The sequence below is a fragment of the Macaca mulatta genome, chromosome 6 (genome assembly GCF_049350105.2).
Source record: "Macaca mulatta isolate MMU2019108-1 chromosome 6, T2T-MMU8v2.0, whole genome shotgun sequence".
Classification (NCBI taxonomy): Eukaryota; Metazoa; Chordata; class Mammalia; order Primates; family Cercopithecidae; genus Macaca; species Macaca mulatta.
Window position 1 is genome coordinate 68,783,605 of NC_133411.1, and position 22,027 is coordinate 68,805,631.

At 36.0% G+C, this 22,027-nt stretch overlaps 1 protein-coding gene across 4 annotated transcripts in view; it reads right to left on the reverse strand.

Moving 5' to 3' along the window:
• The window catches only part of ERCC8 (ERCC excision repair 8, CSA ubiquitin ligase complex subunit), an 88,711-nt gene that overhangs the window by 36,837 nt on the left and 29,847 nt on the right, over nucleotides 1–22,027 (reverse strand). For 3 of the 4 annotated variants that reach the window (XM_028849447.2, XM_001082072.5, XM_078004767.1), the window contains 5 exons: nucleotides 20,949–21,050; nucleotides 17,231–17,354; nucleotides 3,371–3,452; nucleotides 2,272–2,340; nucleotides 1,188–1,254 (listed from right to left, as the gene is read on the reverse strand). In XM_028849447.2, coding sequence (XP_028705280.1) covers nucleotides 1,188–1,254; nucleotides 2,272–2,340; nucleotides 3,371–3,452; nucleotides 17,231–17,354; nucleotides 20,949–21,050 — 444 coding nt within the window. The remainder of the gene's footprint in view (nucleotides 1–1,187; nucleotides 1,255–2,271; nucleotides 2,341–3,370; nucleotides 3,453–17,230; nucleotides 17,355–20,948; nucleotides 21,051–22,027) is intronic. The other variant, XM_028849449.2, reaches the window with a different exon arrangement.

Below are 22,027 nucleotides of genomic sequence, written 5' to 3' on the forward strand. Positions count from 1 at the left end.
TTTCTACAAGTCTTTTTGTGATTTTATTTTTTTCCTTTTACTCACGACTTCTAAATTTTCAGGCACTGAGGTACTTTCCTGTAGACACTGAAAATTGTTAAGCCTCTTTCATTTAATGTTTTAATTTCTGTGGCTTATTACAGCTGTGCTCTACATCTTCAACTGAGAACAACTGCCCAGTAATCCTATGTGCCCTTAATCAGCTCCCTCACTCTTTCAATCTATTATTCCAGATCCATACTCTTTCCTCAAAATTGCATCCTCATTCCTATATTTTCAAGAGGTGACATCAAGTTCTACTCCACTAAAAACCGAGAAGCCATTAAGTCTGAATTTCCTGAGCTTCTCTGCCAAAGCTACAAACTTAACTGTATCCACGTTCACCTTTTCCTTTTTCCATTTAGTCTCACAGTGCTCTTCATGTGCCAAACTAGGTGTCCCCTCCACCCTCATCTGGATCCTCGATACTAACCACTTCTGTGTATTTGAGGACCTAATGCACCAATTATTCCCTCCATTTCTTATCTTCACCTGTTTCTCTCTACTGGTACTCTTTCCCCAGCATATAAATATGCAATACTCTTTTTTCTCCAGCAAACAAATAAACCTCCCCACATCTTTTGATCCTCTCAGAGTTAAGTGATCCTGTTTTCTTTTCCTATATTACTCCTTCTAGAGATGTACCTCTATTAAAGCATTTTTCAGGATGCCCTGTAATCACTGATTTTTGACTATATGCCCCATTAGATCATTAGATTGTTGGCTTTTCGAAGCCTTAGTTACCTGTGTCCCTAGCACAACGCTTGGCATGTGGGAGGAAGTCATTAAATATCAGAAAATTGAATCAATTAATGTGTGGATATATCACATTCAAAAGAATTCCAGGTTAAAGATAATGCATAAAAATGCTCTATTTAAAAATTTGCAGTGTTATACTTTTGTGTGTAAGAATGACACAACACAGTTCCTCTGTGTTCTAAGGTGAAACACCTTGAAAGTGGATAGGATTAGAATTAGAATACAAAGGAAGACTTCTTTTGGTGACATGAATTAAAATTTCTAACTCAAGACTTCATTTTAAAGGAGTGAATTAATAATTAAATATGCTAAAATATATACATTACATAAATGTAGACTTTTCAAAATGCTTATTCTTAATTACTAACTTCAAAAGCAAATAATTTTACCTTGCCGTTGCCAAGATATAGTCATGACGTGGCGACCAGGAAACTGCTAATATTTCTTGTCTGTGACCTGCAAATACAACTACATGAAAAGTCTTGCAAGATATCCGAAAAATCAGAAGATAAAGTGCCAATAATTTTGCCTGATTCTGAAGAAAGTGAGGCTAAACACTCAATGTGAATAGATATGGTCATTTCTCAGATTTATAATAATTGACATTTCAATGCTAATGTGAAGTTTACAGGAGTAAACTTTTTGCTTTGGAAAAAACAGAGTTAAGTAAGTCTTTCTTTTTAAATACAGTAGTTAGCCTATGGCAGTAAATCCATATAACTCAAGCTCAGTTACTGTAATAAAATATACAAGATAAACATTTTAAAGGATAAAAATGTTTCCCAATTTCTCATAAAGTTATGAGAAAATTACTTTAGTTCATGATTGTAGAAAAGCATTTATATAAAATGTTTTTTTTCTAGAAAGCACAGGTGATAAGTTCAAAGGGTAAGTGATTTCAATATTTTAATTCACTTTTACCTAACTGAACTATTCACATAAGACATTTCCATCTGCTCAGCTTATATTAATAGAAATTCATAATAATGTCAAAAATGCTACCCATCTCACCAACTTTTCTTAATATATTTGTTATATGTTTCTTTGAGATGACTAAAAATATATAAATTATATTCTATCTTTTCATTGTTTAGAATTAGACAATCTAATACTGATAAAAGTAGCAAGAATAATTTAAATACACCTTTACCAAAGAATTAATACATGAGACAAATACACTGATGTGAGTTGCGTTAGTTTTTTTAAATGTAGAAATAACGCAAGGTTTTGAGTTAGAACTATTTTTCATATCATTTGAGCTTCCCCAATGACCACTGTTCACATAAATGTCTTTTCAGTGGTTCAGTTTTATAAGAATAATGCACGGAAGGATCTTTATTTCTCTGCTGACTTTTAACAACTAGCACAAAGTACATCAGTCATGTCACTTACAAAGAATACATTGTTAGTAACGTTTCTTTTTATTGAATTGTTTACTCAAAGTAGTTGCTGTTTGAAATAAAATAAAAATACCCTGTAGAATGTGAGAACAGGATCCAGACTTCAAGTCACAAAGTTGTACTTTAGGTCCTCTAGTACCAACTGTAAAAACAGAACCGGTTTAATTTTATCATAAGTTATCATCAAAAGGAAACAAGACATTATCATTAGTAATCATGACATTTTCACTGTATCATGCAGAAATATAAAGATATATGCTAAAAATACATTGTCATTTTTAATGTTTACATTTAGAAAAGTTATTTTAACTACAGTTATATTTTAGTAGTAAGAGACCTCTATTATTCCATTTATTTTTTATTCTGAAATAATTATAGATTTGCAAGCAGTTGCAAAGCTAGTATAAAGAGAACTGTGTACCCTTCACTAGGTTTCCCCAACAATTATGTGTGAGCTTACTAAAACACAGTATCAAACCCAGGAAATTTATATTGGTAAATGTGTACCTATGTATGTATAGTTCTACTCCATTTTATCACATCAAATCATTGTATTTTAAAAGCTTAGTTTTTCCAAGTTAATGATATACTTTCAATCACTAGTAACAGATTCACGGAAACTCTGGACACAGACTGAAAGGACCTCAAAGACAACTTAGTTCCTAGCTCTTCTTTACAGATAAAAGAGCTGACTGATATCCAGAGGTAGAGACTCACGTGATGCCACAGAAATAATGAATCACAGGGCCCAGATACCTGATACCAGAAAATCATTTTTTCTCCCTTATAATATGAAGATGTTTGTTGCAGTTGCTTTTATATAAATTGATGCTTAATTTGAATCACAATCTTAGAGAAAGAAATAATTTTCTTGTTTTATTGTGTCAAATTGGGAAAGCTGCCAAATTTTATTCATGTAAAATCTCTGAAACTTCGGTGGTTTAAAAGGAACTCTTTAGAGGACAGAAATATGCTCTTATTCTCTGAACCCTGGCCACTAGCATAGTGCTTGCCTTGTACAATATCTGTTGAACTGAATATAAATAGTACATATATATATATAAAGAATTGTGATATTCCTGTGGGTTAAAATGTCTACATCAAAACTCAGTAGAAATAAAAAGGGAGAAAGTTTTCAATATTTCAAAAGACAAAAGAATACACTCACAAACCTGCTACCAAACAGTGCTTGGTGGAGACTGGAGACATATGATGACTATAAACTGTTTCCTCAAAATTAAATACATCTGCAGTCTGGTAATCAAAAGACATTTAAAAAGTATAAGGTTTAAGTAAAAAAGCAATAAGATTTCTATTTACTTTTCCCTAAATTTATAGCTATTTTTAAATTGACTGTTAGCAATTCAACTTAAACATAGGAATGTAATACCCCAAAAAACCTTGTTAATTTGAAATCCTGTCATTTACAACATTCTTTTCCCTTCTATGAGAAAAAAATATGTTTTCCCAATAAATCCCACAAATTAAGAAAATACAAGCATGTGCCTCTCCATATTCCATATTCCTGGTGGGGAGAGAGCTCAGCATCTACATGGATGATGTAGTCAGCACTGCATCTCAGTTCCATATAACCTGAGCTACCACACCCAGGACACTGTCACTACCTAGAATTGACCCTTCTTTGAAATCATACATTTCAGTTATCTATGACCACAGTCTTCTATAATTTTCAGCTTTTCCCCACCAAACTCTCAAGAAATCCAAATAAACTCTGGAACCCCTATCAGTTCCTTTCATCTACTTCTCTTCCTCTCCAGCTTGGATTTCAAAGTCCAATACCAATACCAAAGTCAACTGCCAATATCTGCAATTCCTTTGCTAATATCCTTCCATTTGTCAAGACTTCAACCCTGGGCGACTCCAAATGTCTGCCTTCTCTGTACTTATATCCAAATTGACCTACATTAGGGGTTGGCAAACTTTCTGTAAAAGTCAGATGGTAAATATTTTAGGCTTTCAGGACCAACTACTCATTTCTGTCACTGCAGTGTTAAAGCAGTCATAGACAATAAATGAACATATTGTAACTGCTCACCAGGTTCTTTCTGCCTGCTGCACAAACAAAACCAATTCACAAAGACCATGGCATTGCAGTAAAGAGTTTAACTGATGCAAGGCTGGCCGTGCCAAGTGGGAGATGGGATTTATTAACATTAATCAATCTCCTTGAAGTCTTGTCGGTTAGGGGTTTTTCAAAGGTAGTTTGAGGGAAGGGGTGGGAGTGGTTAGGCAATGAATGGGTGCTTGCTGTTGACTGGTTGGGGGTGCAACCATAAGGGTATGGGGAATGGCCCTCTTGTCCACTGAGCCACTTTTGGGTGGGGCCACAGGGGCAGTTGGTAGGTCCAGGTGGTGCCACTGGTGTCAGATATGAAAAAATCCTGAAAAGATATCTCAAAAGGCCAATCTCAGGTTCTGCAGTTGTGATGTTATATACAGGAGTAATTGGGGAAGTTATATATCTTGTGACCTCTGGAATAATGGCTGGCAATCATTTATGTCTCTTTATTTATTTATTTACCTATTTTTGAGACCAGGTTATGAGACTGGCTAATTTTTGTATTTTTGGTAGAGATGGGGTTTTGCCATGTTGCCCAGGCTGGTCTCGAACTCCTGGGCTCAAGCAATCCACCCTCCTTGGCCTCCCAAAGTGTTGGGATTACAGGTGTGAGCCACTGCTGAGCCTATATCTTAGCAGAATTCAGGCTCCTCTCCTCCTCCTAGTCTGGTGGTCTCTCATTAGCTTTACAAAGGTGGCTGAGTTTTTGGAGAAGGGCTATTATCATTTAAACTATAAAATGGCTGGGGGCATTGGCTCACTCCTGTAATCCCAGTACTTTGGGAGGCCAAGGTAGCTGAATCACTTGAGGTCAGGAGTATGAGACAAGCCTGGCCAACATGGTGAAACTCTACTTAAAATACAAAAATTAGCTGGTCATGGTGGCGGGCGCCTGTAACGCCAGCTATATGAGAGGCTGAGGAAGGAGAATCGCTTGAACCTGGGAGGCAGAGGTTGCAGTGAGCTAAGATCACGCCATTACACTCCAGCCTGGGCAACAGAGTGAACCTCTGTCTCAAAAATAAATAAATAAGTAAATAAAATTAAAAAATAGAGTATTAACTAAATGTCTTCCAAAGTTAGCTTGGCCAAAGTCCAGGAATAATTAAGGCAGCTTGAAGGCTAAAGGCAAGAGGGGGTGTTGGCTAGATCAGATCTCCCCTACTGCCACAATTTTCTCACTGATATAATTTTTGCAAAGGCAGCTTCAATATTTGTGTCTAAAACCTACTTTATTTACAAAAAAAGCCCATGAGCCAGACTTGCCCATGAGCCCAGAGTTGGCCAATCCCTTGCTCTACCCAGGTAAAAAATCTTACAATTAGGGCAGTGTGACATCACTATAAAAGAATATTCATTTCCTCTGGATTTCAGTAATGACTGCCAGTCCCACTATATTTCACTAGTATTCTTCTCTGCAGTATTCCTCAGCTATTTCAAATCTTCTCCACAAATATACCCACTCAGTCACAACAGGTAATCTGATCTTTTATTTCAAGGAGAAAATAGGAGGCACTCAATCAGAATTTCCTTAATGTCTTACCAACAAACCTACACATTTACTTCCACTTATCCTTTTTCCTTCTTCACTCCTGTTATCATAGAAACATGATTCCTCAACCCCGCCTTTTTTTTTTTTTTTTTGAGATGGAGTCTTGCTCTCTTGCCCAGGCTGGAGTGCAGTGGCACAATCTCAGCTCATTGCAACCTCCGCCTCCTGGGTTCAAGTGATTCTCCTACCTCAGCCTCCCGAGCAGCTGGGACTACAGGTGCCCGCCACGATGCCCAGCTAATTTTTGTATTTTTAGTAGAGATGGAGTTTCACCATATTGGCCAGGCTGGTCTTCAGATTCCTCCCCATTTTTAATGTTAATCCCCCTACTTGTGTTCAGATTCCCGTCAGCACTGTCAGAAATCGCACCCTATAGATTATCTTCTGGGTATTTATAACCTCTGTCCCCACTGGCTCATTCCCAACAGCACTAAAAGTTCAAGTCTTTTTCATCTTAACACCCCTTCCCTAAGACAAAAACAAAGAGCCTTTTCACCCTACGTTCTCCCTAATCTTTCCTCCTCTTCAAATCCAAACTTTGGCTATCTCTAATTCCTTATCTCCCATGTATTTCTCAACTAATTGCAATCTTATTTTTATTGCACTACTCTAAATCATACTACTCTTCCAATATTACCAATAACCTCCTCATCTGATTTAATCTGTTCGTAGCATTCAACACAGCTGATTACTCCCATCTTCTTTAAAGCAATCTTTTACTGGCTTCCATTGTATCATATATTCCTGATTTTCCTTTCTCTCCTTGGCTACATCTTTTCATCACCTATAGCAGAGTTTGGTTTCCTTTTTCTGTCCTATTTATCTTTGTCTTCAAGGTTTTGTTCTATGCACCCCTTTCAATTGCCACTTGTATGTTATGGGTTAAGTATCCCTTATCCAAAGTAACTGGTACCAGAAATGTTTCAGATTTCAGATTTTTTTTGGTTTTGGAATGTTTGCATTATACTTACTGGTTGAGCATTCCAAATCTAGAACTCAAAAAAACTTCAAATTTTGAACTTCTGGATTAGGGACACTCAATATGTAGTGAGGCACAAATCTGTATACTCAGTGTAGACCTCACTCCTGAATTCTGGGTATGTATAGATCGATTCCTGGATTATCTTCATTTGGATTTCCCGTAAATCCCTCAAACTCAACAAATCAAAAATTGAACTCATGATTCCAACCCTTCCCTATCTTAGTAAATAACAATATAATCCACCCAATTGCCAAGCTAGAGAACCTGGGGTCATTCCTATATATATATATATATGCGCATATATATATATATATATATATAAATATATTCCTATATATATAAAAATAATGGCTTTGTCAAGATAAAATTCACATATCATACACCTTGGAACCCATAAAAAGTATCACTAGTGATGCTGCAAGTGGTCCCAAGAAGCAGAGAAAAGTCATGACATTACAAGAACAGGCTGAACTGCTTGACATGTACCATAGATTGAGGTGTGCAGCTGTGGTTGCCCACCATTTCAAGATAAATGAGTCCAGCATAAGAACCATTGTAAAAAAAGAAAATTTGTGATGATGTCACTGCAGCTATGCCAGCAGATGTGAAAACCTTGTATGTTTTGTAAAATACCTTTGACCTCTTATTGAGAATCCAACTTTTATGGGGGTGCAGGATTGTTAAAAGAAAGGCATATCGATAAATAGACTCTAATATGACTTTTAAAAAGCAAAGTCAATATAGTCATTATATGACAATGTGAAGCCAAAGGAAAGTGAAGGATCTAAAGCTGGAGAATTTAATGCCAGAAAAAGATGGTTTGATAATTTTGGAAAGAGGTTTGGCTTTAAAAAAGTCAAGATAATAGGATAAGAAGCTTCTGCCCACCAAAAGGCAACAGGTAAGTTTCCAGATATCATTAAGAAAATCATCGAGGACAAAGGATATCTGCCTGAACAGGTTTTAAATGTAGACAAAAATGCTCTATTCTGGAAAAAAAAAAAAAAATCCACAAAGGACTCTTATGATATGGACCCTTCGATGATATGGGCTCTGAAACTAAAGCAAATAGTGGAAGAAGGATCAGTACTGTAACAGAAACATTTTTAGAGAAATAAAGCAGAACACACAGAAATTACGACGTATTTCCATAGTTATACCAAGTGTGCCTGCCTTTCCTTCCAAATCTTCTTACACCTTTCGCTACCCTACAGACAGCAAGGTCAACCCCTCCTCTTCCTGCTGCTTCTCCTCAGTCTACTCAATGTGAAGATGATGAGGATAAAGACCTTTATGATGATCCACTTCCACTGACTTAGTAAATATATTTTTCTTCCTCATGATTTTCTTAATAACATTTTCTTTTCTCTAGCTTACTTTATTGTAACAATACAGTATATAGGCCAGGCGTGGTGGCTCACGCCTGTAATCCCAGCACTTTGAGAGGTTGAGGTGGGTGGATCAACTGAGGTCAGGAGTTCAAGACCAGCCTGGCCAACATGGTGAAACCCTGTCTCTACTAAAAATACAAAAATTAGCCAGGCATGGTGGCACACGCCTGTTGTCCCAGCTACTTGGGAGGCTGGGGCAGGAGAATCACTTGAACCCAGGAGGCGGAGGTTGCAGTGAGCTGAGATCACGTCACTGCACTCATCACGTCACTGCACTCCAGCACAGGTGACACAGAGAGACTCTGTCTCGGAAAAAAAATAAATAATAATAATAAAATACAGTATATATTACATATAATATATAAAGTATGCGTTAATCGACTGTTTATATAATCTGGAAGACTACCAATTAACACTAGGCTATTAGTAGTTACCCTTTTGGGGGAATAAAAAATTATATATAGATTTTCAACTGTGATGGGAATCAGCTTCCCTAATCTCCACAGTATTATCATAAATATGTATTATCATAAATCAAATTATTGTCATGAACGGGTACATTTCTTGATTCTCCTGTTTCACTGTGTGGTGTGTGTTTTTCTTTTTTATTTATACCAATATCACATTGCCTTAACTAGTATAACTTTATAGCAAGTCTTGATAGCTGATAGTGAAGTCTTCCAACTTCACTCTTTTTCAAGAGTGCCCTGCCCTTTTGCATTTCCATGTGAACATTAGAATTAGCTAGTCAATTTTCAAAAAAGAAATCTTGTAAGAGTCTAATAGAAAATGCATTGATTCTATAGATCCGTTTGGGTAGAACTGATATTTTTACCACACTGAACCTTTTAATTCTTGAACATGGAATATCTCACAATTATTTAGGTCTTAATTTCTCTCAATAATGTTCTAAAGTTCTCTGTGTATTCAGAATAGTCTTGTATATTTTTCATTAAATATATTACTAGGTACATGACAATTTTTGATGCTATGGTAAACAATACTGGTTTTGAAATTTCATGGAATTCAGAAATATAATTTACCTTGTATCCAGAAAATTTACTAAATTTACTTATCTTAATTCTAATAATTTGGCTATAGATTCTTTTGAATTTTCTACATTCATAATCACGTCTTCTGTGAATGACAGTTTAAATGCTTCCTGTCCAGTTTCTGTCCCTTTTATTTCCTTTGTTTGCTTTATTGCACTGACTAGGACATTCAGTACAATGTTGAACAGAGGAAATAACGGGGATAATGCAAAGGGAAAGCTTTCAACATTTTACCACCAAATATAATGGTTGCTTTAGATTTTTTAAAAAAATAGATACTTTTTATCAAATTAAGGAATTTCTCTTCCATTCCTAGTATGCAGAGAATTTTTTTTTTCTGTCTTTTTAAAAATTATACTTTTAAGTTCTAGGGTACATGTGCACAATGTGCAGGTTTGTTACATAGGTATACATGTGCCATGTTTGCTTGCTGCATCCATTAACTTATTTCTCCTAATGCTATCCCTCCCCCGTCCCCCGCCCCACGACAGGCCCCGGTGTGTGATGTTCCCCTCCCTGTGTCCCAGTGTTCTCATTGTTCAATTCCCACCTATGAGTGAGAACATGCGGTGTTTGGTTTTCTGTCCTTGTGACGGTTGACTGAAAATCATGGTTTCCAGCTTTATCCATGTCCCGGCAAATGACATGAACTCATCTTTTTTTATGGCTGCATAGTATTCCGTGGTGTATATGTGCCACATTTTCTTAATCCAGTCTGTCATCGATGGACATCTGGGTTGGATCCAAGTTTTTGCTATTGTGAATAGTGCCACGATAAACATATGTGTGCATGTGTCTCTACAGTAGAATGATTTATAATCCTTTGGGTATATACCCAGTAATGGGATGGCTGGGTCAAATGGTATTTCTAGTTCTAGATCCTTGAGGAATTGCCACACTGTCTTCCACAATGGTTGAACTAGTTTACACTCCCACCAACAGTGTAAAAGCGTTCCTGTTTCTCCACATCCTCTCCAGCATCTGTTTGTCTGGACTTTTTAATAAGGCCTTCTAACTGGTGTGAGATGGTATCTCATTGTGGTTTTGATTTGCATTTCTCTGATGGTGAGTGATGATGAGATTTTTTCATGTGTCTGTTGGCTGTATGAATGTCTTCTTTTGAGAAATGTCTGTTCATATCCTTTGCCCACTTTTTGATGGGGTTGTTGTTTTTTTTCTTGTAAATTTGTTTAAGTTCTTTGTAGATTCTGGATATTAGCCCTTTGTCAGATGGGTAGATTGCAAAAATTTTCTCCCATTCTGTAGGTTGCCTGTTCACTCTGATGGTAGTTTCTTTTGATGTGCAGAAGCTCTTTAGTTTAATTAGATCCCATTTGTCAATTTTGACTTTTGTTGCCATTGCTCTTGATGTTTTAGACATGAAGTCCTTGCCCATGTGTATGTCCTGAATGGTATTGCCTAGGTTTTCTTCTAGGTTTTTTATGGTTTTAAGTCTAACATTTATGTCTTTAATCCATCTTGAATTAATTTTTGTATAAGGTGTAAGGAAGGGATCCAGTTTCAGCTTTCTACATATGGCTAGCCAGTTTCCCCAGCACCATTTATTAAATAGGGAATCCTTTCCCCATTTCTTGTTTTTGTGAGGTTTGTCAAAGATCAGATGGTTGTAGATGTGTGGTGTTACTTCTGAGGCCTCTGTTCTGCTCCATTGGTCTATATCTCTGTTTTGGTACCAGTACCATACCAAACAGTAACCAAAACAAGTTACTGTAGCCTTGTAGTATAGTTTGAAGTCAGGTAGTGTGATACCTCCAGCTTTGTTCTTTTGGCTTAGGATTGTCTTGGCAATGCAGGTTCTTTTTTGGTTCCATATGAAATTTAAAGTAGTTTTTACCAATTCTGTGAAGAAACTCATTGGTAGCTTAAGGGGGATGCACTGAATCTATAAATTACCTTGGGCAGTATGGCCATTTTCACGATATTGATTCTTCCTGTCCATAAGCATGGAATGTTCTTCCATTTGTTTGTGTCCTCTTTTATTTCGTTGAGCAGTGGTTTGTAGTTCCCCTTGAAGAGGTCCTTCACATCCTTTGTAAGTTGGATTCCTAGGTATTTCATTCTCTTTGTAGCAATTGTGAATGGAGTTTACTCATATTTGGCTCTCTGTTTGTTATTGGTATATAGGAATGCTTGTGATTTTTGCATATTGATTTTGTATCCTGAGACTTTGATGAAGTTGCTTATCAGCTTAAGGAGATTTTTGGCTCAGATGATGGGGTTTTCTTAATATATAATCATGTCATCTGCAAACAGGGACAACTTGACTTCTTGTTTTCCTAGTTGAATACGCTTTATCTCTTTGTCTTGCCTGATTGCCCTGGCCAGAACTTCCAACACTATGTTAAACAGGAGTGGTGAAAGAGGGCATCCCTGTCTTGTGCCAGTTTTGAAAGGGAATGCTTCCACTTTTTGCCCATTCAGTATGATATTGGCTGTGGATTTGTCATAAACAGCTCTTATTATTTTGAGATACATCCCATCAATACCGAAGTTATTGAGAGTTCTTAGCATGAAGGGCTGTTGAATTTTGTTGAAGGCCTTTTTGGCATCTATTAAGGTAATCATGTGGTTTTTGTCGTTGGTTCTGTTTATGTGATGGATTATGTTTATTGATTTGTGTATGTTGAACCAGCCTTGCGTCCCAGGGATGAAACCAACTTGATCATGGTGGCTAAACTTTTGATGTGCTGCTGGATTTGGTTTGCCAATATTTTATTGATAATTTTCGGATCGATGTTCATCAGGGATATTGGTCTAAAATTCTTTTTTTGTTGTGTCTCTGCCAGGCTTTGGTATCAGGATGATGCTGGCCTGATAAAATGAGTTAGGGAGGATTCCCTCTTTTTCTATCGATTGGAATAGTTTCAGAAAGAATGGTACCAGCTCCTCTTTGTACCTCTGGTAGAATTCAACTGTGAATCTGTCTGGTCCCGGACTTTTTTTGGTTGGTAGGGTATTAATTATTGCCTCAATTTCAGAACCTGTTATTGGTCTATTCAGAGATTCACCTTCTTCCTGGTTTAGTCTTGGGAGGGTGTATGTGCCCAGGAATGTATCCATTTCTTCTAGGTTTTCTAGTTTATTTGCATAGAGGTGTTTATAGTATTCTCTGATGGTAGTTTGTATTTCTGTGGGATTGGTGGTGATATTCCCTTTATCATTTTTTATTGTGTCTATTTGATTCTCCTCCCTTTTCTTCTTTATTTGTCTTGCTAGCAGTCTATTAATTTTGTTGATCTTTTCAAAAAACCAGCTCCTGGATTCAATGACTTATTGAAGAGTTTTTTGTGTCTCTATCTCCTTCGGTTCTGCTCTGATCTTAGTTATTTCTTGCCTTCGGCTAACTTTTGAATTTGTTTGCTCTTGCTTCTCTAGTTCTTTTAATTGTGATGTTAAGGTGTCAATTTTAGATCCTTCCTGCTTTCTCTTTGGGCATTTAGTGCTATACATTTCCCTTGACACACTCCTTTAAATGTGTCCCAGAGATTCTGGTACATTGTGTCCTTGTTCTCATTGGTTTCAAAGAACATCTTTATTTCTGCCTTCATTTCGTTATTTACCCAATAGTCATTCAGGAGTAGGTTGTTCAGTTCCCATGCAGTCATGCAGTTTTGAGTGAGTTTCTTAATCCTGAGTTCTAATTTGATTGCACGGTGGTGTGAGAGACAGTTTGTTGTGATTTCTGTTCTTTTACATTTGCTGAGGAGTGCTTTACTTCCAACTACGTGGTCAATTTTGGAATAAGTGCGATGTGGTGCTGAGAAGAATGTAGTATATTCTGTTCATTTGGGTTGGAGAGTTCTGTAGATGTCTATTAGGTCTGCTTGGTGCAGAGCTGAGTTCCAGTTCTCAATATCCTTGTTAACCTTCTGTCTCGTTGATCTGTCTAATATTGACAGTGGGGTGTTATAGTCTCCCATTATTATTGTGTGGAAGTCTAAGTCTCTTTGTAAGTGTCTAAGGACTTGCTTTATGAATCTGGGTGCTCCTGTATTGGGTGCATATATATTTAGGATAGTTAGGGCTTCTTGTTGAATGCATCCCTTTACCATCATGTAATGGCCTTCTTTGTCTCTTTTGATCTTTGTTGGTTTAAAGTCTGTTTTATCAGAGACCAGGATTGAAACCCCCACAGTTTTTTCCTTACCATTTGTTTGGTACATCTTCCTCCATTCCTTTATTTTGACCCTATGTGTGTCAGTATGCAGAGAATTTTAAAAAATGAGGATGGGCACAGTGGCTCATGCTTGTAATCCCAACACTTTTAGAGGCCAAGGTGGGAGCACCATTTGAGGCCAGATTTTGACACCAGCCTGGGCAAGACAGAGAGACACTGTCTCTACAAAAAGTTAAAAAATTAGCCGGAGATGGTGGTGCACACCTGTAGCCTTCACTACTTGGGAGCCTGAGCTGGGAGGATCTCTTGAGCCCAGGAGTTTGAGGTTATAGTGAGCTATAATTGTGCCACTGCACTTTAGTTGGGGCAACAGAGCAAGACTCTTGTCTCTTAAAAAAAAAAAGGATATTGACTTTTATTTCAAAATTTTCATATCTATTGAGATGACTAACATGTAGTTTTTCCCCTTCATTCTATTAACAGGATGAATTACATTAGCTGATTTATAGATGTTAAAACAACCTTGTTTCTGTTCACTCATGATATATTATTATTTTTGTATGTTGCTAGATTCTACACATTAACACTTGATTTAGGATTTTTGTATTTACATTTATAAGAGACGCTGGCCTGTAATTTTCCAAATAATGTCCTTGTAAATTTTGAAATCATGGATATGCTGGCCCCATAAAAAAAGTTTACAAATGTTTCTTTTTTTCCTCTTGAAGCATCTGTATAAGATTGGTATTATCTCTTTTATAAGTGTTTAGAATAATTTACTGGTAAAGGCATCTAGGCCTGGAGATGTCAGTCTTCTTCTACTGCCTGTTTTTCCTCCTAAGCTAATTTGTTGGTAAGCTTGGAAGTTTCTGATAGAGTGCTAGAAATTACATAGAAAAAATTGGGAGAGGTTCTGTATCATGTTATCCTCCTCCAGAGAAGATCCAGTCTCTCTTTGGCAGGTAGGAGAGGGAAGATCATATCAATTCAAACATAAAGCTTGTCTGCTATCGTAGAGTTCTGTAATAATTTTCTATCAATGCAGTAAGGAATTACCACATACTTAGTAATTTATAACACAGATTTATTATCTGTAATAAATCTGTTCTACAGGTTAACATTCTCACATAGGTCTCAATGGACTATAATCAAGGTGTTGACAGGGCTTCATTCCTTTTTTGGAGGCTCTAGGAGAGAATACTTTTTCCATCTTCTACAGATCACACACATTTCTTGGCTTGTGATCCCCTTTATCCATCTTCAAAGCCAGCAATTTTACATTTTTCTGGCCATTCTCCCAGTCAAATTTACCCCATCTCCTTCTACCTCCCATTTCCATTTTTTAAGACTCTCATGATTATGTTGGGCCCACCAGGATAATTCAGTATTATCTTCCAGTCTTCAGGTCAGGTGATTGGCAACCTTAATTCCCCTTTGCATGTTCTAGAGATTAGCACATAGACATGTGGGAGCGGGACATGATGCTGCTTACCACAGGCTCCATCTACCTCCTATTTGTACCCATTATTAGAATATACCCCTCTAGGTGCCCTAAGAGCCTGGGTGTTTTCCTAGGCCCTGTTCTACTTAGGAAGTACTGCACTGCAATTCTTCTCTCCAGTACCATGTGACTGGGGAAAACTGCTGTTTTTCAAATGTCTTCTGCTTCATTTCTTAGTCTATGGTCTCGCATAGCTTGGTTAGTGAATACCTCAATGACAAAACCAGTGCAAGATGTCAGGCTGATTTCTCTGCATCTCTCTTCTTTCTGTGATCTTGATCCTTTAATTTCTGGCTGTCTTGGCAGCCCACATTCCAATTTCTGTCTCTCTAGCTATATGAAATGGACTAAAGTCCCACTCATTTATCTGCCTCTTAGAAGCTATCCAATGTGTGTCTTCTCAGTCTCTTGCCCTACATTAATGACAAATGTCCAAAGAGAAAAACAGTGTGTGGAAAGTTGAATGCATTTCTGTAAGTGTTCTCTCTAGGATCTAATTCTCAATTCCTAGATTTCTTGGCAGCTTTCTAAAACCCTCAACTAGATGCTTGTTTATGCTTTATCTAGCTTTTCTCAATGGAGGTGCTGGTTTGGCTACAAGATACTCCATTATAGTCAGAAGTGAAAACTCATGACATTCATTTAATTGTTAAAATACATTCTCATTTTCAATGACATGTATTTTAATAAATACATTTTGCTATGAAAATAAATCTGAAATAATAGGATTATTCTAATGTAGTAAGGTCAAAAAATCACATCTATTTAGTTTGAATTACTAGAATGGTATTAAATTGGAATTTATATACACAACACTGTTTTGTTTTGCTGACTAGAATCACAATACACTTCATGATTTTATTACTTATTAATATGTAGCCAGTTACATACATTGTTAGTCATCCTTAAAGCATTTACTCAGCAGTTACTGTACATAGCACTGAATTTAGTAATGTATAAGACATAGTACTTTCTTTGGGGAAGTAACAATATAGAACAACAAATAAGACAAACAAGTATGAAAATGATATTATAAAGTAGTATGAGAGTGTGTTGAAATAAGAATACAGAAAACAGTGCTATAAAGTAAAATAATGGTTAATATGTACTCTGGAAGCTGAAATCACTAAACTGCATGATAGCACTAAAAGGGACCTTAGACACCATCTAGTCTGACACTTTAATTTTATAGCTGAAGAGACATTTGCTAACAAATTAAATGACTTATCTAAAGCAACAAATCTCATAAGTGGCAGAATGGAACTAGAACTCTGGCATCTGCAGTCTTGGCTCAATGTAATTGTAAAAAAAGGATGTGACCTTAAGAGAAGGGAAAAGTTGCAAGGGAAAGGGATGTGAGGCAGGGAATACAACAGATTCAAAGTATGATCAATTCAGTTGCAGCAAAGCATTTGTGTTGAAAACTGGTAGAATGTAGGATTGAAGGAAAAAGGGCTGATGTTATGGAGAAATTAGAATGCTAGGCTGAGTTTAGATAATGGGAATCCCTAGAGGGTTTGGACAGTGACATGATGAAACTGCTTTATAATAAGATTAACTCTGGGGTAGAACTTAGTGTAGAAAATGTAGAAGGAAGGTAAGGCAGTGATTTTAGTAGTCTGGATGTGCAGTAAAGGCAAGGGAAATAGAAAAGAGAGAAGAGAGAGTTCGAAGAAAGAATTGCTAAGATTTTATGACTAAATTTAATGAGATGTGATCATGTTCAGTTTGGAACATGTTAAGTTTGAAGGGGTGACACTACATTTAAGTATAGAGGTACTGTAAAAAAGTAGAGAAATATCAGAGTAGAGCTCAGAGAAAAAATTAGTACTCAGAATGTAAATCTGACCAAATATCACACAAACTATTATCCACTGCCTGCCTTTACTAAGTAACAGTATTAACAGCTTTTTCTTTCAAGTTTTTAGATCAATCAAAGATAAATCCAATTTTCTACTTTAGATTACTAGATCATTCTAGTTTTCACAAAGGGATAATAATATTAGCTAATAGTTTTTGAGCATTTACTATATGGTATGTTCTGTACTAGGTACTTCACATATATTGGCTCATTTAATCCTCACAACCATACTATAATCATTATTCCCATTTACAGATGAGAAAGACACACAGAGGTTTGGACATCTGCACAATGTCATACAGCTGGTCAGTAGCACAGCCAGGATATGAACTCAAGCAGTCTAGCTCTTCTTAACCACTGTACTGCTTTCACATTTAACATATATGACATCTCAGCAAATAACATACTAAAATGGTTTAGGATTAAATTCTCCTTCATCCTACAAAGCAATCTGCAAATGTTTTAATGTACTTACTTGTAATGTATTTGTATCCCATACCTTCAGAGTTTTATCAAATGAGCTTGATGTGAACATGCCAGTGTCATGAGGATACCACTGTACCGTCTCCACACTGTATCTGTGAACATCAGGATGATCTCTACAAAACAGCAATCAAAATTTACAGATAACTGACTTATGTGAGTTTCAAAACTGGTACTATATTAAGAACAAGCAGTAGTCTCAGGTAGGATGATAGGAATGGTCAAACTGAGATCACATGCCTGCGTCCTGGCTGTGTAGAAGGCGAGAATCAATGTCCAGGCATCTCTAATTTTAGGCTCCCATAGTGTGACGTAGAGGCATGCCTCCTACTAAGGGTCATAATATGAGAGATTCTCTGTTTCTGTACTATATATAGCCTGGAGGGATCAACCAACTACAATGGACTTCTTTCATCTTGGAAGAGTGATTTGGTCTTACTGGAAGAGACAGCTGTTTTGGTTTTGGATTTGCTTTCCCAAAGTCTCTTTTCTAAAGCACTACTATTCTTAGAATTACTGAATGCCTCACACACCTCCATGGTATTCCATACAATATTGCTTCTTATCAAGGAATTTACTCTATGACAAAAGAATGCAACTGGTGAAGGGCCATGAGATTCACATCTTATGTAACCCACCAGCCACAATAACATAACATGTTAAAGATTCAGTTATGACGTCAGCTACAATACACCACCTTGTGAGGGTGGTATGCTGCCCTGAAGGATGTAGTATATGCTCTGAACCAGTGACCAACATAGTGTGTTACCTAACTGAATCCTGATTCAAACAAACTGGCTGTTAAGAGAGATTTATGAGACAAAGAGGGAAATTTGAACACAGACTGGATATTTAATATAGATAATTTTTGTGTACTTAAGATAATGGTACTGTAGTTATGCTCATAAAGTCTTTTTCTTTTACAGATATAAATAATTAAGAATGAAATGATACATTGTTCAAGATTTGCTTCAACATAGTTATGAGGGTGGATGGGTGGGAGGTAGAGACAAAACAAGATTGGTTATGATGGTTGGTGAAGCTGGGTGATTGATATACAGGTCATTATACAACTCTCCAATCTTGTATATGTTTGAAATTTCCCATAGAGCACAAAAGTTAAAAGACGACTTCTGTAACCCTATGCAGATACAATCATGATGCTTTTGGATTCCTTAAGATGAAGGTTTGGACCTTAAACAGTTGTGGTGCTATCTGAAGGAATGAGAACATGAAGAAGGAAAGTCTTAAGTACCAGATCTGGCATTAAAACAGCTGCAAAATTACAAGAACTATAGTGCCTATTCATATTTCCTTTTTTTCTCTGTAAATATTTATATATTTTAGCGAATTTTCCCTTTCTTTCCTCTCTTAATTATTTTTATAGGTTAACTATATAATTGAGTCCACAAATTGTGTAATACTGATATAGGATAAATTAAACTCATGGAAAAATGAACATGACCCTGAAACGGAGCCAGGTGTGGTAACTAAAATAACTTAGGATCATCACCCTTTGGGGAAGAGGATGATCACCTTTTTGGCTGTATAGTGAAGACTTGCATTAGGTTAGGCTGGAACGTTCTTTTAAAAAATGGTAAGTATGGGAAGAAAGGTGTATATGCATGTTGGACAGCCAAATGGGTGGACTGTAGGGGACACGTGCCTTTTATTCTTGACTGATGAGCATTCAAACTCCTATTTGGGGGGAATCCCCTTTGTTTTACTGAAAATAAGAGCTCTATCTCTTGTTACAGAAAGCAAGCGACTCTAGACATTCTCTTTTCCTGGGAGAGTTAGCCATTATTCAAAGCTGAGGAGTTGAGAGTATATGTTGGTGACATATAGCAAAACCCAAACTAATGTTCCCGTGGTGTGACCCTGACTGTGTTCTCTATCCTGACTTCTCTTGTTTTCTGCTCATTTTCTAAGTCTGATTCTCCCATCTTCCTCACAGTTATGTAAGATAATAAATATTCTTCCAATAAATTTCTGCTTAAGATAAGCAGACTGATTTCCTTTTGCTCCTAAGAATATTGACTTCTACAGAGATTTTTCCAGTGACACTACTTTTAAATAAAACAAATTTTTAATGTAGTGATAACAAATAAAAGCTCACTTATATTTTAAGTTTAAATTTTAAAATACGATAAAATATCTTATTATGTTACTATATATGTTCTGTTATTCTCATTTATATTTAATAAGAATTTTGGTAGAGGAATCTTTTTAGTGCTCAAGGACAAACACATTAAGTATACTAACAGTAAGTATCAGAAAATAGTCTAAGTCACATTAACTTAATAATAGTCTTTATTGAAATTATTTTTAAATTAGATTGTGAACTCTTCAGATATACAAAATGCTATTATAACTCATTTTGTAAAGATGCATACTATACATCCATTTTCAAATTCAAAGTCACACTTTTAAATATAGAGTCTGAATCCAAGAATTAAATTATTGTAAAACAGGATTGACAAATAAGGCATTTACCAAAAAATGTCACATACCAAAAAAAAAAGCAAATCACAGTCCCTCATGGAATATTATATAGCACATGGAATAGATGAAAATACTATTTTGCTATGTAACAAAATAAATTCAGTGTTAAAATGTTAGCTAGGATAAAATAAGATAAAAATGAATTTAATTAATTAACATGACTTTTTTTGTTATTGAGGGTGGGAAGAGAGTATAAATGGCCTAAGTCTCTAAGTTCTAGAGTATTTGAGGCATATCTTGTTTTGTACTAAGTTTTCCTGTAAGTACATTGCTTTTCACTTACACAGTGCTTTTAGTTTTCAACATGCTTTTAAAAAGATAACATTTCATTTAATTCTCATAGAAATGTGTAAGAACCACAGGGCATGTATACTGATTTCTAAAACAAAATAATCTGAAGCTGAGATTAACTGATTTTCCCAAATTTGTATTTCTAATGTGAAGCACCAGAGCCAACAAACAATAGCAAATCTCTTCATAAATATTCCATAGCATATATTCTAATGCATTGGGAAGAGCTGTAACAGATTGTTGATGTTAATGTTTACAAAGTTTGCCCTCTTGAAAGCATTTTCTCAGCGCCCATTCTCCCTGTGAATTCAAAGGTCTGCTCATTATCAGATTGGATATAAGTGACGAGAAAGGATTAAATGACCACAATGGAAAAATTACAATGCCACAAAACATTTTATTAGAGACTTAAAAAGAATTACCACAAGATTGGTAAGCCAGTAGAGAACAGTCAGAGAAGACAAGTATTATACATGTATGTTTTTAAGTTAGGCATCTTTGAGTAAGTAGAGAGACAAGAGAGGGTAAGTGGTTATATGTGTATGTGTATTTGGTGAAGGAATACCAATATGTTTAGTATATCTAAACTTTTTTCTTCCATTAGTATCAGTTGAAAATCTAATTTGTGTTTATAATTAGCTGAAGGACTATAAATGAATCTTATACTAAGTGGTACTAAAAACTCTAATTAGTTACTGAGATGTAAATTGACACCAAAATTGCCTTGGGGAAGACACTTGTTAAAAAAACTATACCTCAATGTCAGTTACTATTTTCAACAAAATGTCAAGGAACAGCCATGCAAATATGTCATCTGAACCATTCACTTGACTGCAATTTTCATGTTTTGCATTCGATGTAAAAAATACTCAACTATTTACAAATTCATAAATTTTTACATTTTTAATACATACCTGCCAATGGAACACACTGCTTTACATGTATAGTAAGACTGTCTGCTGGAGTTCTCAAGGTCATAAAGTACAATCACACCATCTGAACCACCTGATAACATGCTGATAATAAAAAAGTTCACATTAGTTTATCATTTTATGTAGTCCATTTATTTATGACTGCAAATTTCCAAAAACTGATTTGCAAACACCCAAATGTATTAAGGATACATTAATTTGTAATAAGTTAATCCTCAATAACACAGACTTAATAAACTAGAATTTCTTAATATTTAATAGATGAATATAAAAAAATTCATTCTGTGATCATTTCAAGTTTACTTCCGTAATTTCAAAAAGAAAAGGTGACAGAAACAAGATGGCAAAAGAGATTTCTTAAGAAAGTAAAATATTACAAAGTTATTTTAAATGTCCTAATTACAGCTATGCTAAATGAAAAAGGAAGTAGGCAAACCAACTATTACTGACACTTGCTATTTGGCCCTGGGCAAGTTATACCACCTGTCCAAGACTCAACATTTGTAAAGGAGGGGGACATTTTTATCTGAATCACAATGTCGATAATAAAAGTTAAGTGCAAAATTCTTTTTACAGTATCTGGCAAAAAATAGGGGCTCAATAAATGTTAGATTCCTTCCTTCTCTTATGAATGCATTCACTCAATTCATTCAACTTTAAGTTCCTACAATGTCAGACACTCTGCTAAAACAACTGTGAACAAGGCAGGCATGATTCCTGTCTTTGCAGAGTTTACAGTCCAATAGGGAAAACGGGTAGTAGGCATAATCACACAAATTACTAGTTAAGATTGGGATCACTGTGACAATAACTTATCTTTATTCTAGTTTGGAAATTCAGGAACAGTTTCCCTGATTGTAATATTTAAGCTGGTATGTGAAGGAGGATTCAAAGTTAGCCAGACAGATGTGAAAGTAACAATCCAAGCCCATTCTAGGAACCAAAAGAAGGGATGTGTTGCTGGAGCAGTGTGGAAGGGAAAGAGTGGTGAGAGATGAGAAGGAGGAGCCAAACCACTGGAAGTCTTACTTTTGAGAGTAAAAGAGGGCGCTAAAAAATTA